Here is a 12,224-nt window from a genome sequence, read left to right as displayed (position 1 = left end):
GCAGTTTCCAAGTGCAGGGGGAAAGTGTCTTGCACCATCTGGTCACTGGAGATCAGCTCTGACAGCAAAACTTATGATGGGGAAACTCGTGGGGACTTGCTGGTTGGGTCCCTGTGCAGAGGAAGCCTGAAACCATCTACTCTGAGCATCCACAGCAAAGCACGGGTGGTGGATCTCTGAAATTGGATTTTATCTCTGAAATTGTAATTGGATATTAGGTAGAAATTCTTCCCTATGGGGGTTGTGAGGCCCTGGCATAGGTTGCCCAGAGAAACTGTGAGTGCCCCATCCCTGGAAGTGTTCAAGGCCAGGTTGGACAGGGCTTGGAGCAAGGTAGCCTTTAAGGTCCCTTCCAACCCAAACCATTCTGTGATTCTCTGAAATGACATCTAGTGGTGCAGGGCCATGGGGAAAGCACTAGGCTGGGGCTGGAGGAAGGTGCTGCAGGAGGAGGAGGGTGGTGCTGCAGGACCTGATCCTGAGCAGAGCAGGGATTGGTCCCATGCCGACAGATCTGGGCTGATGATTGACTCGGGCAAGGGCCAAATCTGTGACTCTTGTCTCAGGGGAAGGTTGGTGGGCAAAATCCTCTCTCGCATAGCCAAGCCCTGAGTCTCCTTTCACATTTGATTTCATATCTGTCCATGTGGTTTCCAAGCTTTGACTGAAATGCAAACAGCCACTCATGGGGACAGGTTGATAACCCCTCAGTCCTTTCCCTTAGGTCCAACATCAAGCCAGAGAAAGCCAATGCAAATCACCATAATTTTCAGATGTACACATTTGAAAAGACGACCAACTGCAAAGCCTGCAGGATGTTCCTGAGGTGAGCAACAACATTCCAGCTGTTCTGCATCGGTGTTAAAACATGGAAAGAAAACCTCAAAGCCCAGGCTGGATTAGGAGTTTCTGACTTGTGGTTTGGTTTTTTTTGCACAGAGGAACGTTCTACCAGGGCTATCTTTGCCCCAAATGTGGAGCAGGTGCTCATAAGGAGTGCTTGGAGATCATTCCTCCTTGCAAGATCGGTGAGTTGTTTCACATTGTGAGCAGCTTATTGCACATGAATGATCTGACAAATTTTATCTATAAAGCCCTAATATTTTTTAATGCATAAAAAGTAGAAATGCACTCCTACCCACCTCCCAGGGCTGTAATTCACATTGGCTGGTGGTTTTAAAAACAAACAAAGTAGCCAAAACCACTCCAAACAAAGAGCTGCAGCCCACAGATGTCAGAGGACATCAGCTCTGTGTACTTCGTGGGGTACACAAGCCCTTGTGCTTGGTGGGCATTTAAGAGATGATGAGTTCTTCATCAGAAGATATTGGTTAATGAAAGTAGGAGGGTCTGCAGCAGGGATAACATTTCTGATGAGGAGAGACTGGGCTCTGGATCTCAAATGTCCCATAGAACAGCAAAAATTGGTGTCCTTGATCTAAATTGGTCAAAGCTGTGACACACCTCTGCCTGGGTCAGAGCTTTGGTGCTGCCTGGGGCAAGGGGCTGTCATATGGTGGCTCCAGGTAGGTTTTGAGTGGGAAGTAGAGGAAGAAACAAAATCACAGAATTTTGTGCAAGTGAGGAAATGCCCTTGTCCAGCTCCAATCCATCCTTCATCTTGCCCATCCAGAGGAGAGCGATGACTTGAGTGAGCCCCACCTCTGCTTTGGCCTTCCTCTGTCAATTCATACACTGATGCTGGTTTATTGGGACTCAGAGTGTCAAGTGAAAAAGAAAATGGGGTTTATTGCCTATTAAATTAACCACATATTTCACCTTTTTTCTTGCAGGTTCTTCAGCAGACCAGGTACGTTGTTTGATAGCCCTTTTCCTCATCTCCCTCTGCCTTAGGCAGAGTCTTACCCAGTCCAGGCATGGGCAGCTCATGGAAAGAGCAACCACAGGCCTTGGAGGCAGAAGGACTGGGGACCAGTGGCCTCTTTTCCAGCCTAAAACTGGCTCAATTTGTGAAGCACCACAGCCCTTGGGAGGTGCCAGCATGCTGCTGAGACAAGTACCATGGGCTGGGGGGTACCAGGGAGGTTTTGGGAGAGTTTCTCATCCTGGTGGCTACAGGAGGGTGTTGAGAGAACTGAGACTGAATGTGTCCTTACAGAGACTTTTTCCTCTTTCTTTGCAGGATTCACTGGGTGCTGGACCTGGTAAGGGCATTACTGTATTGCAGGAGGGCAAATTGGTTGTGGCTGCAGGAATCCCCAACACTGAGTGTGTGGATGGGAGAGCCTCCTTCCAAAACCAGAAAAGAGTGTTTCCTTGTGCCAAATCAACCTTCCAAGCAGACAAAACACATCCTGGAAGGGAGACTTGTTTCTGAGAGGGAGCATCTTCCTGCTGACATGTCCAGTGTGTTCCAGGGATTTGCAGCTCCAGGCTCTGTCCTCTGATGGGCCATCAGTCATCATGGTTGCTGCAATATTTGTTTATCTTCTTAATTTAAAACTAGCCTGGACAGAGCTCCAGGCCTGCCCTGCCCATGCTCTGGCTCAAAACAGGAGAACAATTTGTTTTTGTGCTTCTTTGGATGGAAGGAAAGCCAAGCCTGGCAAAAAGAGACCTGAATCAAACTGGTGGTTAAAACAAAAAAGCAAGCACAGAGTGCTCTTGCTAGGTGGGAGAGGCAGAGGCAGGGAAGTGCTTTGAAAATAAACACTGTGGTTGAAGTGCAGTTGGGGAAGCTTATTTAATGTGCAGTTGTTGGCGAGACAACTGGACTTTGACTGGGAGCTTCAGGGGCAATTGAGTCCCAGGTTCAGCTGACACCCAGTGGAAGCTGAGTGTTCTCTGGTCTCTTTTGCAATCATGGGTGTCACTGCTGGTCCCTTTTGCAATCATGGTGTCACCACTGATCCTCTGGTTGTGTTTGGTGGCAGCCAGGCTTTGCCTGGCAAGAGCCCATCTGCCTCAGCAGGACTCTAATCCAGGTGCAGGGCTGGGAGCCGGAGCTTTGGCTGGGCTCAGTCCTTTATGGGTTTATTTTTGCTCAGGGAACTCAGTCATCCGTGTAACTGCAGGAGCCAAGAACACTCACTGTGGACACTGTTCTTTTCTGCTTTCATGCTTCTGCCCCCAAACTCTGACTGCTGGTGCTGTTGGGTGTGTGGTTCATAGGATAAGGAAAAAGGCTTCAGGGGGGAGTTTTGTTTTGGGGTTTTTGAGCAGGGACAAGGTGGTGAAACTATTTTGCTTCTCTCCAAGGTCCTAAAATGGTGGCAGTTCAGAATTATCATGGAAACCCAGCCCCTCCTGGGAAACCAGTGCTGACCTTTCAAATTGGGGATGTGATAGAGCTGCTAAGAGGGGACCCGGACTCACCATGGTGGGAGGTGAGAGCAATTCCCCTTGGGAAACACCTGGAAAGTTTAAAACCAGTGACTTTTGCATTGTCCCTTTTATTTGTGGGCTTTCCTGGAGCAGGGTGTGCTGGGGGTTTGGAGACAGTTTGAAGCCTGTCCCCATCCCTGCACAGTGACACCACTGCTCCCCATGCATGCCCCAATCTGATGCCCAGCTTGGCTTTGCAGGGGCGGCTGCTGCAGACGAAGAAGTCGGGGTATTTTCCCAGCTCCTCAGTAAAGCCCTGCCCCGTGGATGCCAGGGTAAGTGCCAAAGAGGAGATGGAGACTGGAGCACCAGGTGGGGTGCAAGTGCTCTGGTGGTCCCTGTCGCTCTTCTCAGCCTTTTGGTTGAGACCTTGGTCCTTCCAGTGAGCCCTTAGACTTTCAATGAGGTCTTTACTGTGGCTGAATTAGCCAGGAGATGGATCCCTCATCCTCTGATTGCACATGTCTAATTGGCGTCGTTCTCCACCCTGTTCCCAAGGCTGGGATTAGTGTGACCAGATCCGGATTCTGTTTCTCCTCTGCAGGGCTGCTTTGGGAGCAGAGGACTTGGAGGACTTGAGATCAGGCACAGTGCAGGAAAACTGCATTTGATTTATTTTAATTGTTTTTAGCCATTTTCTGTAATGTTGTCAGCTGCTTCCCAATTAAAAACCACTCAGGTAAATGAACAAATACAGCCTGCTCATCCCAGCTGGGAGGCTGAGAGGGAAATGCTCAGCTACAACACTGCCCTCCGCTGCCCAAGCCAATAATCCAGGAACAGCTTGGCAGAAGGAACCCTCCTGTGGAGAGAAGCATCTCACACGTGATGCACAGCCTGACAAGCTGCTGGCTCTTCACTAATGAGCAATTCTGTCTTTGCAGCCTCCCAACAGCCGACCGCCCTCGCGGGAGATTGACTACACAGCGTACCCGTGGTGAGTCGACCCTCCTCTGACTATAAAGATAAACCAGCCTTGCATTTTCATTGTTGCTTTGTCAGGAGTCCACTCTAATAAGGAATTCTGAATTCAGACCAGCAGTGTCTTGTACCACGCTTTCCCTATGGCCATGGTGCAGCTTCCTCTGTGGTGTTTCGGTGTTGAAACCTGGTGCAGCCCTGGCAGTATCCTCGGGGATTCCTTCACTGATGGAGACAGTCAGAGGCTAAAAGAGATGTTGGTTTCTCTTCCCATTTTCTGTGCCCAGAAAATCATTTGGGGAGGAAGGAGGCAGTTCCTATCTTGGCGGGAGAGGCTGTGCTTGGCTTGCCGGCTGCTCCTTCCCTCCAACTCCAGCCAGGTTTACAAATTCATGGATGTAAATTATCCCCACTCTCCAGCTCTTGCTGAAGCCTCATTAACCTGAGGACTGATTCCTAATTAGTGATATTTTCTAGCTCAGGTACTTCTCAACATCGTTCACCCACAGTTCAGTGGCTGAGCAGCTTCTTGTGTATCTTGGGGCATTTTCCTTCCTTCTCATACCAATTTGAATGAGACCTGTTTCCCTACCTGCTTTCCCACTTCATACCTTTAAAAGAAGATGCATCTTTTTATCCAAAATATGCCTTTTTAAAGATGTGAATTCCTTTTAATTAATTAAAGTCATTAATTAACCTCTGGGCTCAGGTTTGCAGGGAACATGGAGCGGCAGCAGACGGACAACCTGCTCAAGTCTCATGTCAGTGGCACCTACTTGATCCGGGAGCGGCCGGCTGAGGCCGAGCACTTTGCCATCAGTATTAAGTGAGTGATACTTCATTTAGGAGTTGAATAATGTAGCTTTTCTCACTCGTGGAGGACAAAATGGGGTCAGAACATGCAGCTATGTTTTCTTGAGTGCCTTTGCTACCATTCACAGGTTCAACGAGGAGGTGAAGCACATCAAGGTGGTGGAGAAGGACAACTGGATTCACATCACGGAAGCCAAGAAGTTTGAAAGTTTGCTGGTGGGTTTTTGTTGCCCCTTGTAGTGCGTGCACTGTCCCTGCCAGTCACACAGAGGATGGCAGAGACAGCCAGGTGCCTCTCTAACCTTCTCAGGAGCTGGTCGAGTACTACCAGAGTCACTCACTAAAGGAGAGCTTCAAGCAGCTGGACACGACACTGAAATACCCCTACAAATCTCGGGAGCGCTCTACCTCCAGGACCTTCACCCGCTCTCCAGGTAAAACCCAGCTTGGGTGCAGTTAAACTTCTCATGGAAAACCTCACCATTCCAGCCAGGTGTAGGAGCACTGGATGAAGGGATTTATAGCTTTGCTGTAGGGCTTGTATTCCTCAGTTTGCAGATAAATCTTCTGCTTGGCTTGGTGGCTTTTTGGGGATGGGTCTCACATGAGGTGGGCATCAGGGGGATCAGAGTGGGACTTCTTGCTGGGTGAGGCTGGTTCCCCTCCTGTGGTTTTGCACCCTGTGCTCATGGGCTGTTTGCCCACCCCCTGGTCCTGCCAGAGCATCCTACCCACCTGCAGGTTGGGAGCAGGGATGTGATGCTCAGTTAGTGGGATTTATCATGTCTTACACACCCACATGAGTTTTTTGTGAGTGTGTTTTAATGGATCCAGTTCTGGTGGGACTTGAGAAGGTTTGAATCCCAGTGGGACTCCTTTAAGGGAGATGGTGGGTGAAATGGTAAGTCTGTGTCTAAACGAAAAAGAAAGAAAAACAAAAACAAATGGAAAACAAAATGTGCAATGGTGCAAAATGTTGTTTTGTCCAAAAGCTTGAGTGAAGAACTAACTTACTTTGTGGGGAAAAATGAATTTTAGAAATTTTTTTCCATGGTGTATTTAAAGAAGAATAGCAAAGGAAGATAGGTTTTAAGAGTTAATTAAGTATCCTTTTGCATGAAATACGACCTTGGGATGGATTTTGAGCCTCTGCACTGGCTGTGGTGCTGTGGCCAGACCTTCTGTCAGCTGTCCCAGCTCCAAGCTCCTGCACAAGACCCTCTGCATGCTTTGCCCTTTATTTCTCCATCAGCTTTTAAAGCATTGTGCATATAATATTTTTTTTATTTCCTTTTTAATGCGTGTTCTGCCTCTTTCTGTTTCTCTTTAACCTCTTTGCAGCCTCCCGTGCTTCCTACAACTTTTCTTTTCTCAGTCCTCAGGGCCTCAACTTTTCTTCTCAGAGCTCCTCAAGTCCCTTCTGGTCAGGTACCAGTGCCTCTCTCTGCTGGAGAGACCAGCCACCATCCCCAGCTTGAAAGCCATCAGAAGTGGGACCTGCAGGGTCCCTGCTGTCCCTCCATCCCCACAGGCAGTTCAGGGGGTCCCCAGTGCTGCCCTGGGGCACAGCCTGGAAATAAGTTTATTGACCACAGCTGTGCTGGGAGCAAAACACACTCCACCCCTCTCCCAAAAGTCAAGGCAGGGAGAAGATGGAGGTGTTGCTATTTGAGAAAAGGGGTTAAAATTAAAAAAAAAAAAAAAGTGAATCTAGCAGTTTTGGGTCTCATGATGTACTTCAAGCTCGACCTGCTTATCCCACATGTTTCACCAAGTGAGCATTGACATCACACTGTCTATCAGTCCATTCCTCCTTGTTCTCAAGGAGAACATCTCAGTGTCCAGCAGGTTTTGAGCTCTGGTACCAAAGCTGATCAGGAGCCCCTTGCTGAGGAGGCAGAGGGGAGCCTGTGCTGTCAGATGTGTTTTGGGGCTCAGTCTCCCTGCAGAGAGTGCAGTGGTGCCCTGGCCTTTGAACCCCATTGATTTAATGCATTACAGGCTGGTGTCATCCTTCCTGTTGCAGGGGGATCAGAGCAAAATCCTGCCAGCTCATTTTTTTCCCATTTAAGGTTTTATGCTTCAGTCTTTTCTTTAAGTTGAACAGAGAAAATCATAGGCAAAGCCATATGTGCCTTCGTTGGTGCTGTATTTGGGAAGAATGCTTAACTTTTCAAGCATAAATCTGGGAATTTGGGAGCCTGTAACTGCATAGAAAGTATTGAAGAAAACAGTCTGTGCAGCAGTGGGCTCTGAGGAAGCTCCTGATGAAAGAGCTCAAAGCTGCCGTGATTCTTGCTCTGTTCTCCAGCCTGGCTGCCTGGCCAGGATGGACGAGTCCTCCAGTGATTGCACGTTGTGTGTCTGGACTGTCTCCATCGCCATCCTCATCTCCTTCCATCCCGAGAGCTGAAAACCTGGGCAAAGCTTTTCATCAAACTTAGTTCAACCTTGGTTTGCACGCTTTTACAATTGAAATTAATCCTTGGAAATCCTGGGACAAAGAAGGGAGCTTCACTAAAACACAGTGCTTCAGGGTGGGGTTTTTCTGCAAACTTCACAGGAGGTTTGTTTTTTTCCTCCTCTGCCCATCCCATCCCTCCCTCTGTTGCTCTCCAGCCTTCTTTCTCCTATCTAGACTTGCAAGCAGGAACACTGAGCAATAGACTTGCCTTCCCCACCTCATTGCTGGTCCTCCTGTGCCTCCCCTGAGCATCCCCTGCCTGAAGTGATGGAGATCTGTGGTACTGGGGCTGTGCTGGTGCTTCTGGGATGGCCTGTGGGGTCATGCTCCTCATCACAAGCTGTTGTTCAGCATTAGGGTTTGCAGGGTGCTTTGGCACTGTTTGGTCTGTAATGGGACCAAGTTTCCAAGGGCTCTGGGTGCTCCCTGGCAGGGGCAGGAGCAAGGAGGATCCAGGCTAGAAGCTTCTTCCTCCTCTTTGCCAAGCATACAGGATTTGCTCAACACCTCTAGAAGAATTCACTCCCAATAACTCAGATTTTGAAGCTGATTTACAAAGTTTTTTGACAAGGTAGTTCCATCAGGTGCTGGGAGCTGCCCGACCTGACATTGTGAGTGGAACAGGATTTTCCCATGATTTCATTGTTAGTGATTGTGTATTCCCATGAAATCCTTTCTTTTACTGCTTCACAAAAGTGCCCTTCACCCCAGTGATCCTCAGAACACCCCTCAACTATCCTGGACAGCAGAGAGGGGTTTCCCAAGCCCACCAAGCTGTTCAAAGCTCAGCAGGAATCCCATTTAATGCTGACCATGCCACTCTGCAGGGCTGAGCAGTCCAGATTAGGCCAGTCCCTCCAGGCCATGGTGCTGTAGTGGGAGCTGTGGTGGAAAACCCAGGTTGAACCTCACCAAGCTTTTCCCCAAGCTTCAGCTGGTGCCAAGTGGTGGGGACAGCTCCCAACCCCTCTGCTTTGTCCCCTCACAGTGTTCACCCCACGGGTCATAGGGACGGCAGTGGCACGATACAACTTTGCGGCGCGGGACATGCGGGAGCTCTCGCTGCGAGAGGGCGACGTGGTGAAGATCTACAGCAGGATTGGCGGGGACCAGGGATGGTGGAAGGGGGAAACCAATGGAAGAGTGAGTGCATCCAGATAATGTCCTGTCCTGCTTCTGCAGCGCATGGTCCTCCCTGCTGTCAGGACAGCAAAGGGCAGTGGGATGTGTCCCACTCCATCCTGCTCTTTCCTGGATCCAGGGTCTCTCACAAGAGCCACTGCTGTGTGACAGTGGCAGTGGTGCCTGGTGCACACAGGTGGATGGGAGTATGCAGTGGGTAGGTGGACAATGTCTGAGTCTGCTCTTCCTTAAACCTGCACATGGAGAATATATATAGGAATGGCTCTGCCAAGGGAAGGCTCAGCATCCTGGGAAAAGCAACGGACTGATGGCTTGACCTGGTATCCCACAGTTTGTAGAACAGGGGACAGATTCTTCATGCCCTGATCCCTTGTATATTGGGGGCAGCCTGTGTGTCCAAGGAAATGTATAGGTGTTAAGCTCTGTCCCAGATTAGGGTGATGTCTGACGACCATCACCACTCTGCATCGGGATGTGGGGACATCCAGGACTGTGCAAATGGCAACAGAATAGTCACAGCGACAGCATAGTAGGTCCCTTATAGAATCATAGAACATCCTGAGTTGGAAGAGACCCACAAGGATCATCAAAGTCCAACTCCAGGCCCTGAAAATGACAACCCCAACAATCCACCATGTGCCAATGTTCCTTGAACTCTGTCAGTCTTGGGGCTGTGAGCCTTGAGCTCCCCAATCCCCAGCTCACCTCTCTGCTTCCCCCACAGGTTGGTTGGTTTCCCTCAACGTACGTGGAAGAGGAGGGGGTGCAATGACTGCGGGGATGTGTGGTGGAAGTCGTCGAGCACCCAGAGCCGCTGCAGCCCATGCACACTTGTCACGACGCCCGCGGCTCCCCGTGAGACGCGGCCGGGCACCTCCCGGGACTGCTCTTGCAGATTCCTCAGCAATCCTTCCTCTGTACAGTGTGTGTGCACATGTCGGGGCTGCCTCGGCCCCGCTCCTGTTCCATGTATAGAAGATTGATGGTCTGTCAGATAACGTCGATGTAGCAGCTGTGGAAGAGTCCCGGGAGAGCCGTGCTCCCCTGCATGGACAGAGCTGAGAGACTCTGTAGTGCCCACCAGGGAATGGGGTCAGCACCCCTTTTTTAATGGTGTTTTAAAAGCCACCATGGTGATGGGGGTGGGAGGGTGAGGCTGAAGGTTTGTGCTGGTGCCTGGTGTGCCAAAGTGAGAATTTGGGGGTTTCCACGGGGGAGGGTGATCCATCCCCAAGGAGACAACACAGACCCCCTGCCACACCACTCAGGTGGGCTCCCCAGGTCAGGATTTTGGCAGCGACCCCGGCAGCTGTGCGGCAGCACCGTGCTGTGGGCAGGGTGAGGGGCAGAGTGGAGGCACCCAGCCTGGGAGGAGGAGAGGGCTGTTGCTTGTCTCTGAAGGGATATCAGCTGTGAAACCATTGTGACCATCAGACATAGGTTAGAGTGAACCTTCAGATCAGACAGGAGGGGAATGAGCCACTTTGGCATCCCCAAGCCCATTTTCTTTACAACCACTTCAGTCCCATCAGCCTTGATGCAGGCAGAGGGGGCTGCCCAGGGTGCAGACTGGTTCCACTGGTGAGAACAGGAGGTCTCAGCACATTGCAGGACTGGAGATGTGCTTTTCCACACAAGGGCTTTGGAGGCCATCAAGACACCAAGTACACACAGAGGAGCATGTGGCCCTGGGTCTGTCCTCTCACTCCCTGCAGGACTCCCCAAACTGGGCTGATTTTCCTTGCGTCCTCACTGAGCTCAGGGCCAACACACCTGAGTAAGGGCTACAGTCTCAACTCCTGATTCCTCTCCCTGAGTTGTGAAAGCATCTCTTTTTCCCAGCTGTGTGCACTTTTGGGGGCTGTGAGCATTGCCCCCCCTCTTCCTCCCACAGGCTGTTACTGCTGCTGCTGTCAAGTAAAGGTCCGTCTGTTTTGACATTCCTGCTGTGTCCTGAGCACCATCTGTCCGAGTCTGCTCTTCCCAAAGTGCAGAGCTGCTGGGTGGAAATCTTGGCCATCGTCTTCTGCCGAGGACTGGCTTCTCTCTCCAGCTCCAGAGTTCCCTTCCAAAGTGCAAATACGAACAAATATATGTGGGGGAGTGTGACAGGGAACAGCTTTCCTGTATTTGAGCCCTGGGAGCTGCCCTTCCATGCCCTGGTGTTTTTCCCCTGGGATTCATGGTCGTCATGCTGTGTTCCCAGTGTGGACTCTTGGCATTGTTTTGGTGCAGGTCTGACAGATGCCAGCAGTGGGTGGGTGAGCAGTGCTAATGCCCTTGGTCCCTGGCACAGGGGTACCCTGGCAGCATCCAAATGGAGCAGTAATGCCATGCTCAGGATGAGAAATGGAAGAGTTTGGGGCTCTTAAAGATAAGGGAATGATGTTAACTTGGGAGTTACGTGTTGTTGCTCATGATCAAGCCCAGAGCCACTCTATTTTGCTTCCCATTTCTCCAGGACCTCTGTGAGTGCCCCCATTCAGGGTGCCACAGGGGGAATGAGGTGGGTTCAGCAGGATCTGGCTGGTGCTGATGCCCACCATGAGTTTTGCTCAGCGAGTTGGGGGGGGCTCAGGGCTTTCCCAAGGTACTGTTTGGTGCTAACCCCTCCCTGCCAGCCCCTCGATGCTCAGCTTTCAGGGTGAGCTGGCAATGCCCTGCTCCTGTGCAGAGCAAACAGCCCTGTTCCCATTCTGGGAGCTGTGCTGGAGCTGTGGGTGTGTTTGGGTGGATGGGACACACACACACACGTGTGACAAACTCACGATGGCTCATGTTATGCCTCAGATCCTAAAGCCTTACAGACCCTCCCTGTAACGTGGCCAATTTTGTAAGGTGGTGGTGTCATCCCCTCTGGGAGAGAGGGCCCAGGGCACCTCTGTCCTCACGCCCCAAAGGGATCCCCAATATCTGCCTGCACTGCCCTCCCAGCCCTGCCAAACCCCCTTCCCTCTGGAGAGCTCTCCCTCTTGTGTTTACTGGTGTAAGAAACTTCTTAAAAAAGATTGTTTTGTTTGTAAGTAATTATTCAGCCATTTGCCACAAATATATCTGTGAATAAGAAAGGGAAATGTTTTTTTATGATGGCGAGAAAATTGTATATATATTTTAGTTCATCGCAGATCATTTGAAATTGCAACGGGATACATTGGAAAATAATATGTAAATTCCTTGGGTTTTCCTTTGCACTGCACTAACTGGGTAGGGTGGAGGGGGTTTAAAGATAAAACTGTCAATGACATAGTTTATAGCTGGGAATTTGGAAATCATTTGGAATAGCTTGTAATGCTGGAATAGAAATTTTAGCTGCTATTTAGAAACCCTTTTGCATGTGGTTTTTTCAGACCTTTTAAAGTTACAATACATCAAAGTAAATTCCACAACAAAAAAAAATAAAGTGTAATTTTGCTGATAGGGGTTTTTTCCAGTCATGGTTTTACTGTGCCAAAGGGCTCGGGATTGTGTCGGGGTTCTTGTCACTAAAGCCCCCTTGGCTGTGCTGGGGCTGCTGCCATCTGACATCCTGCCCCAGGGA

At 50.1% G+C, this 12,224-nt stretch overlaps 1 protein-coding gene across 2 annotated transcripts in view; it reads left to right on the top strand.

The window, feature by feature from the left end:
* The window catches only part of VAV2 (vav guanine nucleotide exchange factor 2), a 130,575-nt gene extending 118,472 nt beyond the window's left edge, over nucleotides 1-12,103 (top strand). The window contains exons 16-28 of one of the 2 annotated variants that reach the window (XM_071574692.1): nucleotides 725-826; nucleotides 940-1,028; nucleotides 1,794-1,810; nucleotides 2,144-2,165; nucleotides 3,220-3,347; nucleotides 3,546-3,620; nucleotides 4,230-4,282; nucleotides 4,976-5,092; nucleotides 5,208-5,295; nucleotides 5,390-5,513; nucleotides 6,421-6,507; nucleotides 8,532-8,686; nucleotides 9,411-12,103. In XM_071574692.1, the coding sequence (XP_071430793.1) occupies nucleotides 725-826; nucleotides 940-1,028; nucleotides 1,794-1,810; nucleotides 2,144-2,165; nucleotides 3,220-3,347; nucleotides 3,546-3,620; nucleotides 4,230-4,282; nucleotides 4,976-5,092; nucleotides 5,208-5,295; nucleotides 5,390-5,513; nucleotides 6,421-6,507; nucleotides 8,532-8,686; nucleotides 9,411-9,458 (1,105 nt within the window). In that variant the 3' untranslated portion in view covers nucleotides 9,459-12,103. The remainder of the gene's footprint in view (nucleotides 1-724; nucleotides 827-939; nucleotides 1,029-1,793; nucleotides 1,811-2,143; nucleotides 2,166-3,219; nucleotides 3,348-3,545; nucleotides 3,621-4,229; nucleotides 4,283-4,975; nucleotides 5,093-5,207; nucleotides 5,296-5,389; nucleotides 5,514-6,420; nucleotides 6,508-8,531; nucleotides 8,687-9,410) is intronic. The other variant, XM_071574691.1, reaches the window with a different exon arrangement.
* The last annotated feature ends 121 nt before the right edge of the window (nucleotides 12,104-12,224 follow it).

Source organism: Pithys albifrons, chromosome 20 (genome assembly GCF_047495875.1).
Source record: "Pithys albifrons albifrons isolate INPA30051 chromosome 20, PitAlb_v1, whole genome shotgun sequence".
NCBI classification, from domain to species: Eukaryota; Metazoa; Chordata; class Aves; order Passeriformes; family Thamnophilidae; genus Pithys; species Pithys albifrons.
The sequence above is the reverse complement of the archived record's forward strand: the minus strand, read 5'-3'. Positions and strand labels throughout refer to the sequence as shown.